Source organism: Nycticebus coucang, chromosome 11 (assembly GCF_027406575.1).
Source record: "Nycticebus coucang isolate mNycCou1 chromosome 11, mNycCou1.pri, whole genome shotgun sequence".
NCBI classification, from domain to species: Eukaryota; Metazoa; Chordata; class Mammalia; order Primates; family Lorisidae; genus Nycticebus; species Nycticebus coucang.
Window position 1 is genome coordinate 113943573 of NC_069790.1, and position 23954 is coordinate 113967526.

Consider the following 23954-nt stretch of genomic DNA (forward strand, 5'->3'; position numbering starts at 1 on the left):
GGAAAACGGATTTGAACTGTGACATTAGGAGGGAAAGAAAGGTGTCCAATTTGAGGAGGAGGAAAACATTAATAACAGCTACAACTGACGAGTGGCATGGTGTAGGCACTGAGCGTGGAGCTTTTCATTCCGTCTTCCCCACAGTCCCGTGAGGGAGTCATTTTTCCATTCTTTACAGAAGAGGGAAATGAGGCTCAGAGGCTTTAGTTATCAAAAGAGAAAGAAATGTAGCTTCAAGGGCATGGACTCCGGAATGAAGGAGATCTGATTTTGAATGCTAGATCTTCCTTTGAAGATATCAAAGACCTTGAACAAGGTAGCCAACACTGAGCCTCGGTTTCCCTTATCTAAAAATGAAAATTGTTTCTACCTTAAAAGTTCTCTACAAGGATTAGTTGTGGTCCCTGTAAATCTCATGGTGGTCCTGTATTTAAAGTGCTTGCTATGTGCTAACTGTAGCAGAAGTCAATAGTGAGTGCTTTACTCTGGGTCAAACACTGGCAAGTTTTGTGCATGCATTATTTTACCCTCCTAACTCTCCAGTTACAACCTTTCTGAGGAGACTGAGACCAGGATGTGAAACTAAATCTGTCAGCTTGAATGCATGCCCTTACCTAACAATCTTGTTTCAGTGGCATTTTTCCTGGCATGAGAGTTTATTTTTTCATCCTCACTTTTTTGGGCTATAGATTCTTCCCATTAGACTGGGAGAATGAAACTGAGACCCCAAACTTTCATTTCATCGTGACCCTATTTAAGTGGGAATTTTGGGGAAAGTGTATCATGTTTGGAAAGCCAGAACGGAGAGAAAGAGACCCATCAAGTGCTACAGGGAAGCCCTGAAACACAGGACATGGGAAAGGGCCAAGGATTCTTCAAGGATAGGGGAGGCAAGACCCAATAAAGATAGAAAATAAGTGACCACAGTGAAGTAAGTGTGCTGCAAAGTATCTCCTGAAGCTGTTGTAGCTTAGCTGAGATTTCAGGAAGTTGGCCTGGGTTCCATGCTGCCTAGGTGGACAGAGAAGTGATGACTGAAATCACCCTTAAAGGGTACAGTGGTTACATTGCTCAGTAGGCTGGGAAGCCCAGACATAAGGAGGTGAGAGTGAAAGCAAGGGTATAACTCAGCAAGAAAATGAATGCTAAATTGACTTGGGGTTGCCAGAGGGCTGTCTCATACACAGCCACCTCTATCCTCAAGAAAACTTTCTCTTCCATGCTGTCTTCTCTGTGACCAAGGTACAACCTTCAAACAGAAAATCCATAAGCCTATGGGTTTTAACCTCTCAGCATCATGGACCCTAGGAGACTCCGTTTAAAACTGGAAGAATTACATATTATTCATGCATGCTTATGAATTTGCTTCTTCATTTGGGAGCTTCATAAAAATCCCCAGAAGCCCATCTTTCTTCTTCCCATTAAGAACCTAAGCATTAGGCCCAATAGGATGTTGGGCTGAGGAGTAGGCATAGTTTACATTTTGTTTTCTTGTTCTTTTGCAGGACAGTAACCCGTGGTTAAATGGTTTAAATCACCATTTCTATCTCCAGCATTAGCAGCCTTGGGTGCCCTTGATAGAATCTGTTGTTCCCTATCAGGCCTCATACTTTCACTCAGCTTGGCCCATGTGCGAGAACTTTTCCAGCCCCACTGGTCTCTGCCTTCATGTCTCAAGAGTCCAGGACCAGGCTGCTCTGTGTTAGGGACCTGACTTTCTCACAAATAGTAAGGAAGTAATACTTGCATCTCATGTTTCTTGTGATTATCAAGTTTCTACAGAAACCAGTACAACTTTCAGAAGAGCCATACTCCACAAACAGGTGAAAATCTTTTCTGTTGCTGAAGCCCTCCAAAGACTATAATTTCACTTTGGTACTATACATTTTTTTTTTTAATTAAGAAAATATTCCTTTCATTTCATACCAGTCCTTTAGATGTCTGTTTTTATTTTCTGCCTCCAGGAGAGGTGAGTATTATCACAGAACATTTAGTCCCTCAAATGATCACACATTTGTAATCTTTATGGATTGAGGTTTATAGGACCTCAATGTTAGAAAAGGTGCTTTTTTTAAAACAGCTTTATTGGTATGTAATTGACAAATAGAAATCATACAGATTGAAGGTGTACAACCTGATGTGTTGATATACATTGTGAAATGATTGCCGCAATTAAGCTGGTTAACGTGCATCACCTCACATAGTTACCTTTGTGTGTGTGTGTGTGTGTGTGTGTGTGTGTGTGTGTGTGAACACTTCAGATCTACCCTGTTAGCAAACTTCAAGGATATAATACAGTATTATTAACTGAAGTCACCATGTACATTAGATCTCTAGGACTTATGCATCTTGCATAACTGCAACTTTGTACCCTTTGACCAATAATTTCCCCAATCCCCCATCCTTGCCCCAGCCTAGCCCCTGACAATCCCCTTTCTACTCTCTGCTTCCATCAATTACACTGTTGTAGTTTCTGCGGTGAGGTCATGTGGTATTGGTCTTCACTTTATTTCACTTAGCACATGTCTTCTAGGTTTATCCATGTTGTTCCAAATGGTAGAATTTTCTTCTTTTTTAAGGCCGAATAATAGTATTCCATTGTGTGTGTGTATGTGTACGCACCCCTGTACACCCCACCTTTTTTTTATTCATCTGTTGGCAGCCTTTCAGGTTGTTTCTGTATCTTGGCTGCTGTGAATACTGCAGTGAACAGGGATCTGCAGGTATCTCTTTGAGATACCCAATTTCTTTTCCTTTAGATGTATTTGCAGAAGTGATATTGCTGGGTCATATCTTAGTTCTTTTTTAAAAATTTTTAGCAACTTCTGTACTGTTTTCCATAATGACTATACCAATTTACATTCACACCAACAGTGCACAGGACTTCTCTTTGCATCCTCACCAACTCTTATCTTTGGCCTTCTGATAATAGCTATCCTAATAGATGTGAGGTGATTCCTGATTGTGGTTTTGATTTGCATTTTCCTAATAAAAATGTTTGGTCCCTGAACGTGGATTGCCCTGGGACAGACCCCAGTTGGTGATGGATCCTAAACTTCACTTTGGCTCAGTTTATAACTTTTCTTGGAAGATACAGATAGTGAGGGGTTCCTAGGGAAGTAATATCTTAGAAAAAATTGTAGAAAAAAATATGATGCCAAATTTGTCCTTGGCCAAAAATTATTTATTGGCCTGAAAAGGGAAGAATAGCAGAGAGTACTTCCCCATCATCTTTCACGTTTGCTGGGCTTGGCATGAGAAGCCCTCACTCTCTTGCCACCCCCACCGTGCCTGCGTCTTGGGCCTACTTCCCCTTCACCCTTGTTATCTGACCTGTGCTGATGGAGCTGTGGTGGGTGTTCCACAGTCTAAACGGAAGCTCAGGCCCTCCCCATAAATCCAGGATGGTGGTGTGGCTACACTTATCAGTCTGGGAGGTGGGAGAAATTCCAGAACCCAGGGCTGCTACCCCCTGCTTCCCACAAGCCTGCCACACCCAATGGGCACTAAGGGTAGGATCAAAGGGTGGCACCAGGTGTTATTAGCAGCCTCTGGCTGCAGGAGGACAGAGAGCTGGAGAAGAAAACTGGGAACAGGTTGGGTTGGGAGAGCTGGCCAGTTTATGATGCAGATGAGGACTAAATCCTGGGAGGACACAGAACTGGGAACAAGCCAACAGGGAGCATTGGCAGAGAGGCACCAGTTACTCTACCAGGTGAGTTGATATCCAGTGCTTCCAGACCATAGTCACCCCACTCAGCACCCACCGTCACCTCTACATGCTGAAGAAGAGAGGTGGGCAACCTGGAGAGTTTTCGGAGCAGGCCCACTCTACACACAGTTTTGACAGCATACTCAGCAGTTTACCATCCTGGTCTGGGTGATTTTTATAGAGGGACCAGTGACATGGGGCTGGAAGCCTACTGGTGACTAAATGGGGACAATACTGCTGGCTTGGTGGAGGGAATTCCCTGTAGGGCTGTCCCTCAGCTCCTCTCCCAGCCCCACCCCGTACTGCTCTTACACCTGCTTCGACCCCAAGCAGATCAGATGTGGCAATGGGGGGTCATGTGACGGAGAGGGGGCTATAAATAGCTGGAGGTGGGCATGCTGCCCCAGACGCCTTGGGGACAGCAAGAGCAGAGGCTTAAGGAGCTACACTGGGGGGTGAACCAGGGCAAGCAGGCCAAAGCCTGGCCAGGGCTAGGGAGGAGGGGGCATGGAGCAATCCAAGTCACAGCAGCATGGAAGGGAACAAAGCTGGTGGGGTAGTGACCCCCAGTACCAATACTTACCCTTCGAGCACTGCACCAGCTACGGACTGCCATCTGAGAACGGGGGCCTTCAGCACAGGCTCCAAAAGGACTTGGGGCCCCGCCACAATATCCACCCCACGCAGGTAATGTCCATAAGGTGCGAGGGGTGGGCAATGGATTAGGGTAGATGGTAGTGCCAAAGAGACTGGTGAAAATTAGGAATTGGATGAAAAGAGGGAGCAGTGTTACTTTTTTTTTTAACTTAGAAAAAGCACATGGTAATGTGTTCGAAAATAACAAAATCTTTCAAGAGTCTGGGCTCACCTAAGTATACCGGCTTAGAGAGATGTCTGTGCACTTTTATACAACTTTACTAACAAAATACCCGAGTCCTGAGGAAATGGCAGCCCTACACATTCAGGGATTGTTCCTGCTTACATAACCTATGTGGCATGGCTTGTGTGAGCTGCAAACTATATCCCACACCCTCACCCTCACCCTCACCCAAACGCCATCAGAGTGTTGTCACCATGACCCTCGGCAGAGTGAATCCTTCTGCAGCAGGCAAATGAAAGGAGTTGGGACAAGTGGAGAAAACAGACTGAATTGCTATCAGTGATCAAAGATCTGCCAGTGTAGAAATGAGCAGAGAAATGTAATCCAACTTTTAGGTGGCAAGATGATAAAGTAAGAACCTACAAAGTGTTAGGCACCTGCAGAGATGTGATCCCAGTGACAGGAGCCTGCAGATTAATTAGAGGTGTCTAGGGATAAGTATTCTCCAGCAGTGGGAATTAGTGGGTTACAGACACCTAGGAAAGGGGATTGGGGATGGACACAACTAAAGGAAAGGTGGTGAAATTGTCATGTGAAAAGGTATAGGACAGAATAAGTAAGTGCACCTCTCACACCAAAGAATAATGCAGAATGAAAAAGGATGAAATGTGGTCTCAGGGCAGGAGGTTAGGGTTTAAAGGGGGTTTTGCTAATGAGTAGCTTACAGTCCCTTTAGGTTTAGGGCTGAGAACCTGAGGATGGGCCATGCAGGGGACCTCAGCATCCAGGGTAAGAAGATCTTCTCTCCATCCCTGCCTGGCCCCCAGGGGCAGTTGCAAAGGCAGCATTAGCAACTTAGTTGGGAAGCAGGGACAGAAAGGTCAGTGTGGGTCTCAACAGTGACTTAAGAAGGCTTGCTGAAGACGGTGGGGTCTGACCTATGCCTTTGAACACTGTGGATTGTACAGGGACACCCATCCTCTGACTCACTCATATCTGTGCACATGGGCAAACCCCGGTGGATGACAACTTCAGTAAAAGTGCAGTCACAGCCCTTTTTTGGTGACAGGGAACTGGCCAACCAGCATGGAGATCCATGTTGGAAAGCAATAGTGAGTTGGAATGGAGGAATAAGGTTGGGCTGGTTCCCGCAGGGCTTTGAAAACAAACAAAAGGAGTTGTTCTTTGCTTTTTACTATGGAAAATTCCAAACTTACACGAAAATAGAATGGTATAATGAACCCCCAAGTATCCAATAATTATAAAAATGTCATCAATATTGCTTCATTTAGCCTGCCCATGCCCACTCTCTCCCCTCCACACAAACAGGAGTCCTTAGCAGACACCAGACACCACATCCCTTGCTGACTTGAGGTTTTATTTCTCCATACCCCTTCCCCTCTCCTCACCCTGCTGTGGTGCTTAGGACCAGCCAGGACAGATTGGGCTGTAACTGTTTTCCCAGTCCAGGTATATAATACAAAGCACCCCCTTTCTAATTTCCGTTGCCCTGGGACCTCGGAGAGCTGAGATAGCCTCCACAGTCTGACCTCCCCTGGGAGCGTCCTCTTCTCTCTGGGCTCTAGGTAGGGTTTGGAGGGAAATACTGCCTCCCCGTGTCACTAACCCAGACGACATGCCATAAACAGGGCAATCAGTTCTTGTCTGGGACTGAGGCATAAAACGCTGCTGCTTGTATTATGAAATCAGATCTGTACTACTCGGGTTCTCCCAGAATCAGCAACATGGCCTGACCTGACCCTGGCCCCAGAGGACAGTTAGTGTTGTAGGGGAGGGGCAAGCCCAAAGTGGGCAGAAGTCTAGCGCCCCTCCACACAAAAACACAGACCTGAAGGGTGCTACCCAGCCCTCTTCTCCTGTTGTTGGGGGTGGATTAATTTGCTTTGGAAAGAAGCAGATCACCAGCCTTGTCAGGGCTGGTTCCTGTTTGTTCATATAAGCACTGGGAGATGACACGGTGGACTTTTACTAAGTGCAACGGAGGACCCAAGGTGCCTCCAAGAAGGCTAGACACACCAAGGCAGAGTGCAACCAAGAGTCACCTGCCAGCAAAGTCCTTAGCAAAAAAGGCAATGCAGAGTGGCCTGGGGACATCAGGAGACATCCTGAAAGAACAGTGCTGCATGAAACACCTTGTTCACGCGGATCAGCACGTATGAGGCTCGGCACGGCTCTCAGTCTCTCCTTCGAAGTTGAAACTGGCCTCCTTGATGAAGGCTTCCGGAGGCCAAGGTGAGGACACGTTTCAGAATAGGTGGAAAGGAGGTGGGATAGACAGACAAAGGTAAAGCGTGAGAATTAAAGGGATGCATAGTGGACAACTGGGTGCAGGGGCAACCACGAAGTAAGCCTACGTGTAGTCCTCAACAGCCAGAGATCAGAGAAGTGATTTTCTTCAGGTTGTGAGTATCCATGCTGCCCTCTTCTTTTTCACTCTTTAATAAGACAGACGGTGATCTTTCTCCCTCTTTCCAGATCTATGGCCATCACAAAGAACAGTTCTCAGACAGGGAGAAGGACACAGGGATGTCCAAGAAGACTGGCTCCAGTTCTACCCTGGAGAGCAAAGATGAGGATCACTATTCCAAATGTCAAGGTGATGGGGACTGAGAAATAAAGGAATCTGGAGGTATAAGGGCTAGGGTGTCCTTGAATACCCAAGAATAACTAGGGTATCCCATTCCACATATCCCCTCCCCACTCACAAAAGCCTCCTCTGAGTATCAAGGAAAAGGCATCTCTCCCCACCCCCACACTTGGCCTTATTCCCTGCTCTCTTTCTCCCCCATCCTCAAAAACAAGAGTTTTAGAAAGGAATTCAAGTACTCAAGGGGAGTTGGACTTCAGTGCCTGCTGCACTTGGCAGAGAGGTACAGAGCAAAGCAGTTAATGAGATGTGCACAGGCCCTAAGGACCCAACCCTGCCCCATCGCTCTCACGGTGACTAGTTAGCTACTTTTCTCTTTTCTTTTTTAACCTTTTCTCTTCCTAGATTGTGTCCACCACCTAGAACGCATGGTGAGAAGAAAGTTAGGGGAAGACTGGATCTTTCTGGTGCTTCTGGGACTGCTGATGGCTCTGGTCAGCTGGTGCATGGACTATGTCAGTGCCAAAAGCCTTCAGGGTAGGTTTGGCCTGGGCCTTTGCTCTCAGCTGTTTTTAGAGTTTCTTTCTACTTTGGGTAAGCAGGGTGTGTTTGGGGAGAAGGATGTGAACAGAAAAGGGATGGTAGAGGGGACTTTAGCTCTAGATGAGACCAGACTTTTCCACTAATCATGCCCGGTCTTCCCATGGCCACCCAAGCTGTGGCACACCACTAGTAGAACAACCAACTTGTCCCAGTCTCCCCTGGACTTTCCTAGTTTCAGCACTAAATGTCCTGAGTCCCAGAAAGCCCTCAGTTCTGGACACAGTGGAGGCCATGCTATGGCCTCTAACCAAGCACCCATATCCCTGAGAGTCAAGTGTGATTTGCAGGGCCATGTCACCTCCCATGACTCCCTCAAGTTTTCTACATGCAAAATGGAAGTGGTACCACTCAGGAGGGGCAGATGGACTGGTGGTGGCATGAGAACACACCGGGTACACTGTATGTTGCTCTGCACGCAGCCCGTCACCCGCCCTGACCCCAGGCATGTCTCCACAGCCTACAAGTGGACCTATGCCAAGATGCAGCCCAGCCTTCCTCTGCAGTTCCTGGCTTGGGTCACCTTCCCACTCATCCTCATCCTCTTCAGTGCCCTCTTTTGCCACCTCATCTCTCCCCAGGCTGTTGGTGAGAACTCTTTACCAGCCCAACATGATCTGAGTGGCCTGAGAAGGTCCACTCTGTTTCCCTCAATCCCACTGACAGCCCTGGAGCTGCTTCCTGTTCATCCCCCTCCTACAGCCTCTTCCATCCTCTCCAATCCACAGTTCCACTTTCTGGATGTTTGGCTTCCTTTTAACCCCTACCTTCAACCTCATGAAATTGTTTAATCCTTTTAGGCTCTGGAATCCCTGAAATGAAGACCATACTTCGTGGGGTTGTCCTGAAGGAATATCTCACGCTCAAGGCCTTTGTGGCCAAGGTTGTCGCCCTGACCGCAGGGCTGGGCAGTGGCATTCCTGTGGGAAAAGAGGTATGAGCTCTAGATTGGGCAGTGAATCTAGAGGGTGCTCCAGGAGCAGAGCTGGGCTGTGGGGTCTGGGGTCATGAGGCATAGGAAATGTTTTTAGCAGGTCCTTGGGTTGGGATCTAATGACAAAAACCATGCTGTGGAGGGCTATCCTGTGCACAGGGGGATATTTAGCAGCACCTCTGGCCTCTTACTCCCAAATGCCAGTAGGAACCCTCAGTTGTGACAACCAGCTTGCCTCCATATACAGGGCCCCCGGGAGGCACCCTCTTCCCTAGTTGAGGAACATTGCCTTACCAATAATCCAGACCGATTCCTTTGCACAGATCTGAGAAGACCGAGCGGGAGAAAAGGGGCTGTGCTGTTCTTAGGGTTGCACATTCAGGCCTCCTCAGGTCTATGCTCATTAATGCCCTGGCCCCAACTCTACCCAGCAGCCAGTCATCTTATAAAACTGGAATCAGCCACATCTGACCTCTAGTCAAGCACTTCCTTTTTTTTTTTTTTGAGACAGAGTCTCACTTTTTGCCCTCAGTAAAATGCCCTGGCGTCACAGCTCACAGCAACCTCCAGGTCTTGGGCCTAGGCGATTCCCTTGCCTCAGCCTCCCTAGTAGCTGGGACTACAGGAGACCTCCACAACACCAGGCTATTTTTTTTTTTTTGCAGTTTGGCCGGGGCCAGGTTCAAACCCATCACCCTTGGTAAATGGGGCTGGTGTCCTACTCACTGACCCACAGGCACCGCCTAATGACTTTTCATCCCACTTAATTTAAATACAAACTTCTTACTGGCCTATGAGACCTAGGGCTCTGACTCCTCTTTTCTTTCCAGGTTGCTGGCCTCTGCCCTGTGTTTCTTCCTGTCCCTCAATCCCCCTGTGCTGGGCCCCTCTCAGGGTGCAGGCGGTGCAGGTGCTGTTCTCTCAGCCTGAAACATGCGCAGCTCACTCCCCACTCTGTTTAGGACACTACCAAATTGTCCCTGCCTTGGGAGGCCCCCCAGTTTCCCCAGCCTCCACCTTGTCTCTCTGCTCCCTTTCCTTGCCCTGATTGGCTGTGTAGTCCTGACATCATCTGCATTCTCCTCCTCCCCTCCAGGATGAAACGATGTAGTTCTGTCTGTCTTCCTTCTGTATTTCCAGTGTGGAGCTCAGTGCCTGAGGCACTAGTTCAGTGACTGTGACAAGTCCTGCTGCCCAGGGCCTGGCTCCTGACCTCTTACTCCCCCCCTCTCTCATAGGGCCCCTTCGTCCACATTGCCAGCATCTGTGCTGCCATCCTCAGCCAGTTCATGTCTATGTTTTGTGGGGTCTACGAGGTAAGCTTGAAACAGTGAAATGAGGCAGGGGCCAGTTGGTGGAAGGAATCAGGCTGTGTGTGTGCAGGGTGTCGGGAGGGCAGGAGGGCTGCCTCTGCTCTGGGCTGGCCAGGATGCTGATATGGGCATCGCGCTAATCCGCACTCCCCTCTCCATCCCCCCACCCGCCTACCCCAGCCCCAGTAACCACATAATGCCTCTGTAGCTTGTCTCTGTCCTAATGCCCAGCCCTTCTTCGCCTGTGACCTATGTGGCAGCCTGGCCCACCGTCTGCTTCTACTCTGGCCCTGCAAGTCCACAGCACCCCCTCTATGTCCGTCCCCTCCACATTTCCCTCCTGTGCTGCCCCATCCTGTCGCTCCCTACTCTACACCCCACACTGCCCGCCCGCCCCGCCCTGCCCCACCCTCCTCGTCTGCATGCTTCTCTGTTGCAGACCGTGCCTGGGCAGCTTGACCTCCTGGTGTCGGCCTGCGCGGTGGGCGTGGGATGCTGCTTTGCAGCTCCTATTGGAGGCAAGTTTCACTTCCTCCCTACTCCTGTTGCCTAAGCGAGACTTGGAAGGGGGTTTGGGTGGCTGCCACAAGCTTTGGGGTGGGCATTCAGGAAGTGACCGTGGCTCACAGGCCCCAGGCTTCAGACACCTGTGCTTCCCACCACAGGGCTATGTTCTTTCCAGGCCTGGTACTGTTTGGTGCAGGTCTCACTGGTACTGCTCCATCTGGAGCCCCTGGTGTCTCATGCTGTTGCCACTTCTCCATCTCCAGCCCCACTCTGGTCATTATTTATTGACTTGTTCTCCTGACTCTCATTTCATTTTCTCCTTTTGGCCTTGTCCTGAGGTCACTTCCTGTTTGCCAAACTCATTGAGTTTCTCTTAGCCTGAGAATCACAGGGACAGTGGGACCACGGTGGTTCCTTGTGACTTAGGCCTCATATTCTGCCTTGCTCCCCACCCCTGCTTGTTCTCCTGTCCTATCTCTGCACCCTTCCTTCTCCTCTACCTGTCTCTGTCCGTCTCTCCCCTAGTAGCAGCCATACTATTATGCTGATATCCTGACTGTGGGCTGTGCCGTTGGAGTTGGCTGTTGTTTCGGGACACCTCTTGGAGGCAAGTGATTGACCCTTCTCATATCAGTTCACTTGCCAGGCCTGGCTTCTAAAACGGTTCTAGTCAGCATCCACATTTGCTAATATTACCAGTTACTCGGTATAAAAAGTATTCAGCGAGCATTTACTATGTGCCAGGCAGTGTCTATCCCTGCTAAAAGCAACGTGAGACAGATACTATACAGCAGGAAGGTGAGTGACTGGAGCAAGGCTGCTCTGTTAGTAAGTTGCAGACCCAAGGCTTAAAACCGACGCAGTGTCCGTGGTTTCCCTACTTATACTGAAACCTATTTGTATTGTAGGATATTTTTGCCCTGCACTTATTATACCTCACCACAGAGGACTCCATGAATGTCCTTCTTCAAAGGCAAATTTATGTCATTGTACTTTGTGAAGGACATGAGAGTTTAGGTGGTTCTTATTTAGATTAATGGTGGGTTTTAAATAAGGAATACGGGGTGGACAGTAATTTTTCCTTGATAGCAATTTAAAGTTGAATGTAGCCCTTTCTACATGAATAAGGCAAATGTGCATCTATCAGATCATTTTCCTTATCATGGATGACTCGCAAGTGGATGTGGTCAGAGAAAGCACATCCATCTGTATCTGTTTCTTTACTCATCAAAATCAGGGGTAGGCAGATTAATGGTAAGAATTACATGGACCCCAAGTCGACAGTGGAAAAAAACAAAACTGCAGGAAGGGCATGTCCTTCTTAAATGACCAGACTTCTTCTCATTTATGAAAACTAGAACATAAACAGTCTTTTCATACAAGTACCCTTCAGGTAGCTAAATGACTTGGCTCAGGAATGACGTATGGATTAGAGTTTGAAATTGATGAAAAGGCACCATACAAACTTGGGCTAATCCCGTGGCAAAGCTCGCAGCCCAAGGAGATGAAGCTAGCAAATGCACCAGCAGCATCCTGTTTGTGCTTCTGTCGTTAGTCCCTGTCAGTGGAGGATAGCATGAATTTCTGCATGATAAACATTCACAAATACATTTAAACCCACTGTTGCCTTTCTTTGCTCTTTAGCCTCCCAAATCCAGACCATCAAAAGAATGTTTTTAGACAGGAAGAATTTTATTGTTTATTGTTTTTAATCAACCAGATTCTTTAAAGTGAAGAGAATTTGCATTTTCCTCAAAACTGGAATTTCTGAGATGAACCAGGAGGGTCCTTCCTAGTCCTGTGTGCAGTAGGGAAAAAATAAAACCACAGGAGAGTTACAGATAAAACGTCACTTTGGACACAAGAAATGGTTTCCACTTTGGACACTTAAAAGTTTAGGCTGTCTGTGTTAAGTGCTAAATGATGAATGTATTTGTAGGTGGTATTATTTGACTTGTTTTTTTATGACTATTTAATATTTGTCTGAAAAAAAATATTAGCATTAAAAAAATTTATTCACTATCTAGTCAACTTAATTCCTTACATTGATAAGAGTAATATAACCCAACATCCTACTAAAACAGCAAACATCTTGCTCCCATTATATGCCAGGCATTGTGTTGGACCCAGCCCTCTCAGGGTCCTCCTCACTACAAAGGCAGCTGGGCAGGCAAAGCAGGTCACAAGGCCTTGCGCAAATATGTGTCTGGGTGGCAGCCTGGGCCATGTGCTGTGGGAACCTCCTACTGAGCTACCTGGGGGAGTCAGTGAAGCTTCACAAAAGAAAATGTGTTTGACAGAGGCTTAAATAATAAGTAGGAACATGCAAGGAAGATGATAAAGGTAGAGTATTCTGGACAGAGGAAATAGCATTGCAAAGTCAAGGTCTGAGAACTCTCATCGTACTAGGGAATGCAGGGGAAGGAATAGCAGGAAATGAACCTGAGCAGATGAATGGAATTACAAAGTCTCTCATAGGCCATACACAAGAATTTATATTTTATTCCCTAGGTGGGCTGGGATTTACACCGGGGTGTTTTGTGGAACATAGTGCTTCATGGTGTTAATAGTGTAATGTGTAAAAATGGTCGTAAGGTCAAATCAGTTGGAAAATGCTTGGCTGAGCAGAAAAGTTTTTTCAAAACATTATCAGAATGTTTGATATTCTGACATGCATTGTAAATTTGCCTGCAAGCAGGCATGTCCAAGACAACCCCTTCTGCAGAGTCCCTCTCATGGGATTTGTAGCATCTCGCAGGCCTGATTTTGGGAAATGCTGTCATGGGTGAAATGAAGCCATGAAAGAATTTTAAACAAGGAAGCGGGATGGCCAGCTTTGAATTTCCATCCCATTCTTTTGGCACATGTGCTCAGGATAGAATTGGCCTGGGGATTATCAGGATTAAGCCAAGATTAACAAGAAGACAATTGTCATAGTCCTGATGATGATAAGAGCCTGAACTGGGCAGAGGCAGAAGAGACAGAGAAGAGGATGATAGATGTGTGAGTCAGAAAATAAAATCGCTGCAACTCAGTGACGGATTTTACCTGAGGTTTCCAGCAAGGGTGATGGGATGGGTAGTGTTAGTAACCGAGATTGGAACATGGACCATGCAGCAGGTCTGCAGGTTACTGATAAATTTCCCTTGGAGTACAATGAGTTTGAAGTTCCTGTGGCTTATCCAGGTGGCTGTGGATGTCAGGTGGGCAGCTGGGGTGGTGATTCAGGTGGGAAGCTGGGGTGGTGAGTCAGTCTGGCTTTGGCTGTCACGTGGGCAGCTGGGGTGGTGAGTCCGAAGCTCAGGAACCGGGCAGAAAACAGCTTCGCTCCTCGGCAGTTTACAGGTGTATCAGCAACAGATACAGCTGATGCCAGGGGCATAAATGAAACTGAGAGAGAAGTATGTCCATGAGTAGAGACAGTAGGAGACCAAAGACGAAGCCCTGGGTTGCGCAGGGGCACAGGAGTGCAGAGAAGGCAGAGGAGGAATCCGGAGTGGGAGAAGAGGGCAATGTTCCAGAGCCTAAGACGAGAGTTTCCAAAAGCTGTTTGTGTTTTTAATGCTTTGTTTCCTTTTAGCAGCACATTTTATGTTTGGCTCAGACTAATATTAAAATTAGCTCTCATTCTGGAGCATACGGTGACAGACTGTTAGGGAAAGTATCCCAGAAGCACGTTGTGAGAAAGAAAACCTAGACCAGGATTTCAAAAAATTGTTGTAAAATATTCATAAGTTGGATATTTCACACCCAGGCTGATCAAAGCTGACTTTGCTTTTGTTACTGGTAAAGAAAAGGAGGGAGACTCATGCCACCTGATTCATTTTGTGTCAAATCCTTCTTAGAGACAGGCACTGTGGCTGTGTCTGTAATCCCAGCACTTTGGGTAGGAGAAGTGGGAGGGAGGATCACTTGAGCCCAGGAGTTAGACATCAGACTGGGCAACACAGTGAGACCTCCACCCCATCTCTACAAAAAATACAAAAATTAGCCAGGTGTGGTGGTGCACTCCTGTATCTCAGCACTTGGGGAGGTTGAGGCAGGACGATTGCTTGAGCCCAGGGGTTTGAGTCTGCAGTGAGCTGTGATCACACCATTGCACTTCAACCTGGGAGACAGAGTGTGATCCTGTCTCTATTAAAAAAGAAATCCTCCTTCTAGGACCCAGAGGCAGCCGCCTTACCTGACAGGATGTGAGAAGCAGGTGGTTAGCAAAGCTCTGTCTGTCCCAGATCACTCCGTGGCTCGCTCCGTTTTCTGAAATTCCACCCGTCTACTCTCTTCTGTTTCTTCTGTTGCTTCTGTTGCTTCTGTTTCTTCCCTTCCTCTCCTCTTCTCTCCTCTCTTGCTCATTCCTAGAATAGACATTGAGCCCCGACTGTATGAGGTGCTGATTTATTTTTTATTTATTTTTGCACTGAGGTGCAGCACTGTATGAGGTGCTGATTTATAAGAAATTTTTAATGCTAAGGGTATCTCAGAAGTGTAAACCAATAACTAGATCTGAAAATGCTAATAAATTCTCAAATAGCCTAGAATTCTGAGAGTAGAGGATGTGAGAGGGACGATATGCACCTGTAGAGAGAGATTGGGGGCAGCTTCCCAGAGAAGGTGACTTGGGGCCAGAGAACTTCAGCCCCAAAACAGGAGCTGCTCTATGAAGGAGTGACCATTAGGCCACCAACTTTTTGGCATGGATGACTCAATGGAACTAGTTCACCTATAGAAGAGAAGGTGGAGGTCCTGAGGGATCCGAGGGATGTGACTTTTAAATCACTAGGATGCAGGATGCTGCCTGAAGAGGAAGCAGGTGGAGGGTCCTGTCTAGACAGCAACTTCATGTGAGAGGAGGAGGAGACCCGCCTGTTGTGTTTTCTTGAGGCAGAGCCTCCTGTCTACTCCTCTGATCACGTGCTGCATTCCCCTGCTCCCCTTGCTCGTGTTTGGTAAAGATGAGGCTGAGCCAGGTTTTAGGGAATCTCCTCAATTTTTACTATGCATCTAATCGACATCCAAGCCCCTCGTTCCTAATGTGCTCAAAGACTTTTTCTTTGTATCTCTTGAATGTTGCCTCCTATAACCTGGTTCTTGTTCCTTGCTTTGTCCCTACTTACCCTCATTCCCTTTCTGTAGATCCACCCCCTCATTTTCAGCTGTAGCACCTACTCTCAAATTGGTACTACTTAGGACTCCTAACTAGCTTTCCTTTTTCCTCACCTGCCTTCCTAAACATGGCTGTTTTACCTTCTTCTAGTCCGGCGGTTCTCAACCTTCCTAATGCTGCAACCCTTTAATATAGTTGCTCATGTTGTGGCGACCCCAAACATAAAATCATTTTCGTTGCTACTTCGTAACTGTAATTTTGCTACTGTTATGAATCATAATATAAATATCTGATATTCAGGATGGTCTTAGGCGACCCCTATGAAAGGGTCATTCAACCCCCAAAGGGGTCGTGACCCACAGGTTGAGAACCGCTGTTCAAGCCTCTTGGTTTTTCCTCCCTTGATTTGGTCCTTTTACATCAGGGTTTTTATATTAGTTTTTTTTTTAGTTTGTGTGACTCTTCTGCTTTATTCAATATTCTGGAAATATTGAGCAGTGCCAATATTCTTCAAAACCTTTTCTCATTTTTTCTTATATCATATGAAGTTTCCCCAGAGTCCGTGGCCTATGAGGAGGAGAAGAAAAGATGGTGGGAGATGTTAGGAGAGTCCCTGTGAGCCTGAGGGCTGCTTGCCAACTCACCAACTACCTGGTCCAGAAGCTTTTCTCTCTTAAATTTTCTGCAGATTTTTTTCAATTTCCTTTAAGTCTCTGTGAATATCCAACAGTTGTGAATCCCACTCAACCCTGCATTCTAGGGTAGGAGAGGACATGGCCTCTTGATCCTCACATTTTGGGGGTTGAGGGCCCAGTCAGTTCTCATCTTTGCTGTGTCTTATTGAACCACATCCCCCAGCTCTGCAAAAAAAAAAAAAAAAGAAAGAAAGAAAAAAATTCTGGCATGCAGGTTTCCAGCATGAGGCTCTACGAGATTATTACTTTCCTCCACTTCTTCTGCCCAGATTCCAGTTTCAGCAAATGCTTCTTAGGGCCAGGAGAGGGGAGCATATGACAGACCTTTCACTTTTGTTCGTACCTGACCCTGCTTCCATGCCTCTGCAGGAGTGCTGTTTAGCATCGAGGTCACCTCTACCTACTTTGCTGTTCGGAACTACTGGCGAGGATTCTTTGCTGCCACCTTCAGTGCCTTTGTGTTCCGAGTGCTGGCAGTGTGGAACAAGGATGCTGGTAACAGGGATGAGGAGGGAAGCTCTGTAGAGAAGTTTGGAAAAGGAGGTTGACATTATTTGGGGGGTAGGACCGAGCCCCAAGTGTGGAGGACAAGCAGATGTGTCATGGAGTAAAGTATTGCAAATGAGGATTGCTTATACGTGGAGAAAAGGAAATTAAATAGAAGAGGAGAAATTGGGATCAGAAGAAAGGGGACATTCATCCTTAAAACTGATGACCTCTGTTTCCCTAACTGTGGATTTTAGTGACGCTTCCACCGTAATCCTTACCTTTTCATCCTATAGTCACAATCACTGCTCTGTTCAGAACCAATTTCCGAATGGATTTCCCCTTTGACCTTCAGGAACTCCCAGCCTTTGCTGTCATCGGGTCAGTGGGGTCACCAGCTCTGGGGGTGAAGAGCAGGCAGTGGGGTGAGCCTGTGGATTAGAAGGGACCCAAGCTAGAAAGAAGGTGGAGTGGGCATGGGTAGGGCAAATTTGGTGGGTTGGGGGGGGAACGTGTAGAAAGGGAAGGTGGGAGCCGACTCCTGCTTCCGCGCAGTGGGATGCGAGGGATGAGGCTCTCATGTCTGTAACTTGCACCCTCAGGATTTGCTGTGGGTTCCTGGGAGCTGCATTTGTGTATCTGCACCGCCAAGTCATGCTTGGTGTCCGAAAGCACAAGGCCCTCAGCCAGTTTCTTTCTAAGCAGTAAGTCACTGCCCTTTTTGCCCTACCCATTTGCTTTCTGGTTCCTACAAGAGTTTTGACCTTTTTTTCAATCTTTGTCTAAGGCATTAAGTGCCTTTAGGTGGTTTGTGTTAAAGTATGAGGAAGCCCTGATACTGCAGGTAGGGGTTGATGAATAGCGTGTTCCCCCTTTAAACATTTGTTTGTTTGATGTTTTTGATGAAGAGAATGCTCTTTGTTCAAAGAACGGAGATTATAGGACTACAGGAAACTTCAGTGTAGTATCATTCGATGTGGGGTGACTAAATTATGGGGAGGTTTAACTCCGTTTTCTTTTTCAGCCTCCTGCTGTATCCTGGAATTGTAACCTTTGTCATTGCCTCATTCACCTTTCCACCAGGAATGGGTCAATTCATGGCTGGAGAGGTCAGCTCTCAAGGAGGCTGAGGGTGTGGGTCAAGTCACTAAGCCAAGACTGGGGACATGTGGAAAGGGGGAAACAGCAAAGATGCCCCTTTGGGCTTCAGAGCATACGTAGTTTTGCCCAAAAGTAGAGTGTCCAGATTCTCCCTAAGAAAAGTACCAAAGGGACCCTTGAGTAAAGAGGCTAGGTAGTCGGCTCTCTAAAAAGATGAAGCACAGCATACAAGGACACACACCCTTTTGCTGCTTCCCCTCCCAGCTCATGCCCCGGGAAGCCATCAGCACTCTGTTTGACAACAACACGTGGGTGAAACACGTAGGAGACCCTGAGAGCCTGGGTCGGTCAGCTGTGTGGATTCACCCCCAGGTCAATGTCGTCATGGTCATCACTCTCTTCTTCTTTATGAAGGTACACTACTACTGATCGCCGCCAAAACTCTATTGGCCTTCCATCTGGGACAAAGGTTTGCCTAGGGCAGGAAGGAGTAGAACTTCATTTGGTCTTTGTGAAACCTAAAGAGAAATCATTTGGAAACCATACCCTACGTTGCTCATCTATAGCAGTGAACCAATACCTGGGTTAATTGCTCTATTCATTCAACTTGGTAGTGTTAGGCAGTTATTTGGCTCTTATAAGGGTCAAATATTACATTAATAAGCTCCATAATAGCTAAGTAAACAAGGAAAAGATACAGGTTAGCCTTATAGAAATGTGTAAAAACATCAGATTAATTAACCAAACCTCCCCCTACACATTGTATAATTAGGTGCTTCATTCTCCATGTAGTCGATGATTCATATTTAGGTGATTTGCACATCCCTTTTCCCCCACTCTTTTTTTTTTTTTTTTTTGTAGAGACAGAGTCTCACTGTACCGCCCTCGGGTAGAGTGCTGTGGCATCACACGGCTCACAGCAACCTCTAACTCTTGGGCTTACGCGATTCTCTTGCCTCAGCCTCCCGAGCAGCTGGGACTACAGGCGCCGGCCACAACGCCCAGCTATTTTTCTGTTGCAGTTTGGCCGGGGCTGGGTTTGAACCCGCCACCCTCGGTATATGGGGCCGGCGCCCTACTCACTGAGCCACAGGCGCCGCCCTTCCCCCACTCTTATGGGTAATCTCTTTTCTAAAATTTCAAAAGAAATAAAATATTTTTTTTTGTGGTTTTTGGCCAGAGCTGGGCTTGAACCCGCCACCTCTGGCATGTGGGACAGGCGCCCTACCCCATTGAACCACAGGCACCGCCCAGAAATAAAATATTTTAATCAATTTTATCAGTGCCTATAAATAATTTTTGTAAATGTTATTCTCTATTAGGTAGTGAGGCTGTGGGGGTCTTGCTGTTCTCAAACTATTTCCTCCTAGCTTCAATTAAGAAACAAAAACTGATTTCTTTTACATCAGTTTTTTTTTTATCTCCCCATCAAGGATCATGAATTTATAGACTTCTCAATTAATGCTTTGCACAAAAATATTTTTATTTCTAACCTCTGGTTTTGACATCTATTACAATGCTGATTGCCTTTTTTACTAATGGTCTATCTTGCCTAAATAATCCAATATTTTTTCTGTATTTTATGTATATATCTTTCACGTATATGACATTGAACTGTCAAGCTTTTGAATACCTTGCTGTTAACTTACATATGACATCTTTTATGAATCAACGTTTTCACAAGATATGAGTCACTAGTCATATTATATAGTAATGGCTACAGTGGATTCATTTATTCAATAAATGTTCTTAAGCATTTATTATGTAACAAGTACATAATACTTGATTGTTAATCTTATGCTTGCAATTTAAAAAATTATTTTAAAATTTCTTCTTGTTTTTTTGCTGCTCCTTTAGGGCACTTGTTAATGATCTTATGACTAGAGATAATAGATGCTTGACACACCAGATTTCAAGTCTAACTTATATTTTTAAGATTTTCTGTGGGTTTCTGGGTGCTGTATTTGCATATGGTCTTCCCCACTTCACTCTAGGTGGGTTAATTGGGTCTCTAGTATAGTGTCCATATTTTGCACACCAAGATTAGTAATTTAATCTTTTAAAAAATAATTTTTGTTGTTGTTGTTTGAGACTGAGTTTCACTTTGTTGCCCTGGGTAGAGTGCTGTGACGTCACAGCTCACAGCAACCTCAAACTCTTGGGCTTAAGCGATTCTCTTGCCTCAGCCTCCCAAGTAGTTGGGACTATAGCCACCAGCCACAATGCCCGGCTATTTTTAGGGGCGGGGTCTTGCTCTTGCTGAGGCAATCTCACTGCCTAGGCCTCCCAGAATGCTAGGATTACAGGTGTGAGCCACTGCCCCGCCCTTTAACAATTTCTTTCTCCAAAGGATTTGGCATTTTTAGCATAAAGAAGTTGTCAGTATCGGACAGTGCCTGTGGCTCAGTGGGTAGGGTGCCAGCCCCATATACCAAGGGTGGCAGGTTCAAACCCGGCCCCTGCCAAACTGCAACAAAAAAATAGCCGGGCATTGTGGCGAGTGCCTGTGGTCCCAGCTACTTGAGAGGCTGAGGCCAGAGAATCTCCTAAGCCCAAGAGCTGGAGGTTGCTGTGAGCTGTGATGCGATGGCACTCTACAGAGGGCGACAAAAAATGAGACACTGTCTCTAAAAAAAAAAAGAAGAAGAAGTTCTCACTATCTTGTTAGAGATTTGATTTTTGGACTTTCATCACAGAGTTCATTTTCTAATTTATAAATCCCATCATTAATTGTGGAGTAGGCAAAACCCATCTGCAGTAACCAAGCCCAAGTTTTTATGGATCTCAAAGTTCATTGTCCAGTGAATTGTGTTTTTCTCATATTATTCTGGGCTGAGCTGTATGGTAACTTTGGGATCACCCTACTTCTTTGAGCCACAGGCACCGCCCTGGGATCACATACTTTTAAAATGCCAAGATTTTGGAAAGTTTTGTAGGAAGAAAAATACAATATATTTTGAACATTTCCCCCACTCCTCATCCCACCATCCCAGATTCTCAATTATATGCTGAGATTCCACTTCACATTTCAAGCTCAACTATATGTCACTATTATTTATTTTTCACTGGATTATATCCTTGATAATGTTTACATAGTAAGCGTATTAAGAAAAGAAACACATACTTCAAGCCCAACAGTTTGCAGTACAAGTATAATATCCTATGATATTTATAAACATAAAACTACACATTGCTAAAAATTCATGATATTCTCTAATTATCACTGTTTCACAGCATTTCATTGTCTAACCAGTGGACACAGCAGACTGCCCTTATTTTTTACTGAAGTGTGGGAAATAGAATACATAGCCAAATTAAAATTTAGGAACAACTAAAACTGTTTTTCCACAGTCTGACTTAAATTTAATCTCTGTGGTCTTCTGCTAGTATCAGTATAGGCAGTTAAGATTCTCAATTCAATCCTCCCTCCCTCCCTCCCTCCCTTCCTTCCTCCCTCCCTTCCTTCCTTCCTTCCTCCCTCCCTCCCTCTCTCCCTTCCTCCCTCCCTTCCATCCTATTAGACAGATTCTCACTTTGTTGCCCTCGGTAGAGCATTGTGGCATCATAGCTGACTGCAACCTCAAACTCTTGGGCTCAAGAGATCCTCTTGCTTCAGCCTCCAGAATAGCTGGGACTACAGGCACCCACCACAATACCCAGCTAGTTTTAGAAATGAGGTCTCTGCTTGGCGCCTGTGGCTCAAGCGGCTAAGGCGCCAGCCGCCACATAAAACTGAGCTGGCGGGTTCGAATCCAGCCCAGGCCTGCCAAACAACAATGACGGCTGCAACCAAAAAATAGCCGGGTGTTGTGGCAGGTGCCTGTAATCCCAGCTACTTGGGAGGCGTTGGCAGGAGAATCGCTTGAGCCCAGGAATTAGAGGTCACTGTGAGCTGTGATGCCATAGCATTCTACGCAGGGTGATAGCTTGAAGCTCTGTCTCAAAAAAAAACAACAACAAAAAAAGAAATGAGGTCTCACTCTTGCTCAGGCTGATCTCAAACTCCTGAGCTCAAGGAATCTACTTGCCTCAGCCTCCCAGAGTGCTAGGATTTCAGGCATGAGCCACTGCGCCCAGCCTCAACTCTTACAATTTTGATGAAGGGAGCCTCTCTCTGTCTTCCTCAATCTCAAGACATGGAAAGTATCATCATATTACAAGTCAAGAGCTTTTACAATGAGTATGAATGTAATTCCAAATCTCGGTTCCCTTTTAATAAGTCTAACATTGCTACCTAGTATCATTAAGTTCTTGGCACAGCCTGAGGCTCTGTAGAATTCTTTTTGCCTGATCTTCATATCACTTTATGAAGAGTCTAAATATAGTGGAATCTGTGATAATGTATCCCTAGCTTCCCATTTCTCTAGACTTGGATGTTTAAAATCTTGTGCAAAGTTTTGTCTCATATCACTTCTAGAACTTTTCTTTCATGAGACAATGGCTTAAAAGCTTTGTTAATTTCCCATGTCGTTCTTTATGCTACAGGAGCTAATAACTTCAGTGTTCTCTGATCCTAATACTTTTCTTAAACATGTCTTGAAGGATAATCTAAAGTTTATACTCTGAAATCAGACCCATCACTGGTCACCAATTGTCTGAACTATTGGAGCTTTCAACTTAACCTGATCCTGCAAAATCCCTTATGAGTCTTAGGTGCTTACACGGAAGAGATGGTACAAGATAGTTCAAATTGTTTCAACATTTCTTAAATGTCAGAATCCCTTAAGAAGCTCAAACTATAAGTGCCTAGAACTCCAGACAATCTGATGTTGTAGTTTCCAGCAGGTTCTGGTCATCAGTATTTTAAGTAAGTTCCCCTGGGTGAGCATTATTTTAAGTGTTTTAGAACATAATAGTTCTGAGGAGCTTTTTCTGCTTTGCATGCATATTATTCGAACAACCTATCTTGGTTCCTTCCTCCCCCCACCTACCTACTTACCTACCTACATTTACTGAGCCCTCTTTCAGTGTAGAGGGAAGGCAGAAATAACAAGATATACTCTGTCCTCAAGGAATTCTATATTCTCTTCATTTTGCACAACTATCTTTGAAATTCTCAACTGTTTTAAATAGTCATATTCTGGCATGAGAAGTATATGTTTTAGGCCAGGTGCGGTGGCTCACACTTATAATCCTGGCACTCTGGATTGCCTGAGCTCACAGGTTCGAGACCAGCCTGAGCCAGAGGGAGATGGTCTCTATGAAAAATAGCTGGGCAGAGTGGCACCTGTGGCTCAAAGGAGTAGGGCGCTGGCCCCATATGCCAGAGGTGGCAGGTTCAAACCCAGCCCTAGCCAAAAACTGCAAAAAAAAAAAGCTGGGCATCGTGGCAGGTGCCTCTAGTCCCAGCTACTTGGGAGGCTGAGGCAAGAGAATCACTTAAGCCCAAGAGTTGAAGATTGCTGTGAGCCGTGATGTCATGGCACTCTACTGAAGATGACAAAGTGAGACTGTGTTTCTAGAAAACAAAAAAAGGAGAAGTATATGTTTTATATCATCTCAGACCTTCAGGATAAAACTTTGTCAGAGGCTTTGTCACTGCCTCTTGAGGCTGAGGAAAATTATTTCTAAGGTTTAGAAAATTAATCAAATTATTTCTTACTAATTTACAATACAGTTGATACAACTTTAAAATCATGAATACTTTAATCCTAGCAGTTTGTCCTGATGCTTAGTTGCTACCATCTTGAACTGAATTAGTTTGAGATCAGTAAATTTGGCTTACTTATTATTTTGGAAGTGATATATAAACCTGTTTACTTTATATATTATTTCTAATATTTTTTTATGGATACTTCAAACCACTGTTCCTTTTCTCATTCTATTTCTCAGTTATTTTGCACTCTTGGCTTCATAATGTACATAATGCTTTTGCTGAAATTGTCCCAATTTCTAATGGAATACTACCTTACAAAGTTGTCCTTGAAGATCTTTTCTTTTATATCGCTGACTTATCAGGCTTTTTCAATTTGCCCTTCCAGTATGGCTAGGAAAGATAAAATTTTTGATCCTTGATTAGGGTAATTTGATGTCAAAGCAAATGGCTTATGCAGGATAGTATTCCCTCCGGGTTC

The 23954-nt window shown here is 45.6% G+C and overlaps 1 protein-coding gene across 2 annotated transcripts in view; it reads left to right on the forward strand.

The window, feature by feature from the left end:
• Positions 1 to 4117: 4117 nt before the first annotated feature.
• The window catches only part of CLCN1 (chloride voltage-gated channel 1), a 34577-nt gene continuing 14740 nt past the window's right edge, over positions 4118 to 23954 (forward strand). The window contains exons 1-12 of one of the 2 annotated variants that reach the window (XM_053553557.1): positions 4118 to 4399; positions 7029 to 7149; positions 7546 to 7677; positions 8200 to 8328; positions 8541 to 8674; positions 9913 to 9990; positions 11023 to 11101; positions 16663 to 16788; positions 17076 to 17160; positions 17382 to 17483; positions 17804 to 17888; positions 18145 to 18294. In XM_053553557.1, the coding sequence (XP_053409532.1) occupies positions 4220 to 4399; positions 7029 to 7149; positions 7546 to 7677; positions 8200 to 8328; positions 8541 to 8674; positions 9913 to 9990; positions 11023 to 11101; positions 16663 to 16788; positions 17076 to 17160; positions 17382 to 17483; positions 17804 to 17888; positions 18145 to 18294 (1401 nt within the window). In that variant the 5' untranslated portion in view covers positions 4118 to 4219. The remainder of the gene's footprint in view (positions 4400 to 7028; positions 7150 to 7545; positions 7678 to 8199; positions 8329 to 8540; positions 8675 to 9912; positions 9991 to 11022; positions 11102 to 16662; positions 16789 to 17075; positions 17161 to 17381; positions 17484 to 17803; positions 17889 to 18144; positions 18295 to 23954) is intronic. The other variant, XM_053553559.1, reaches the window with a different exon arrangement.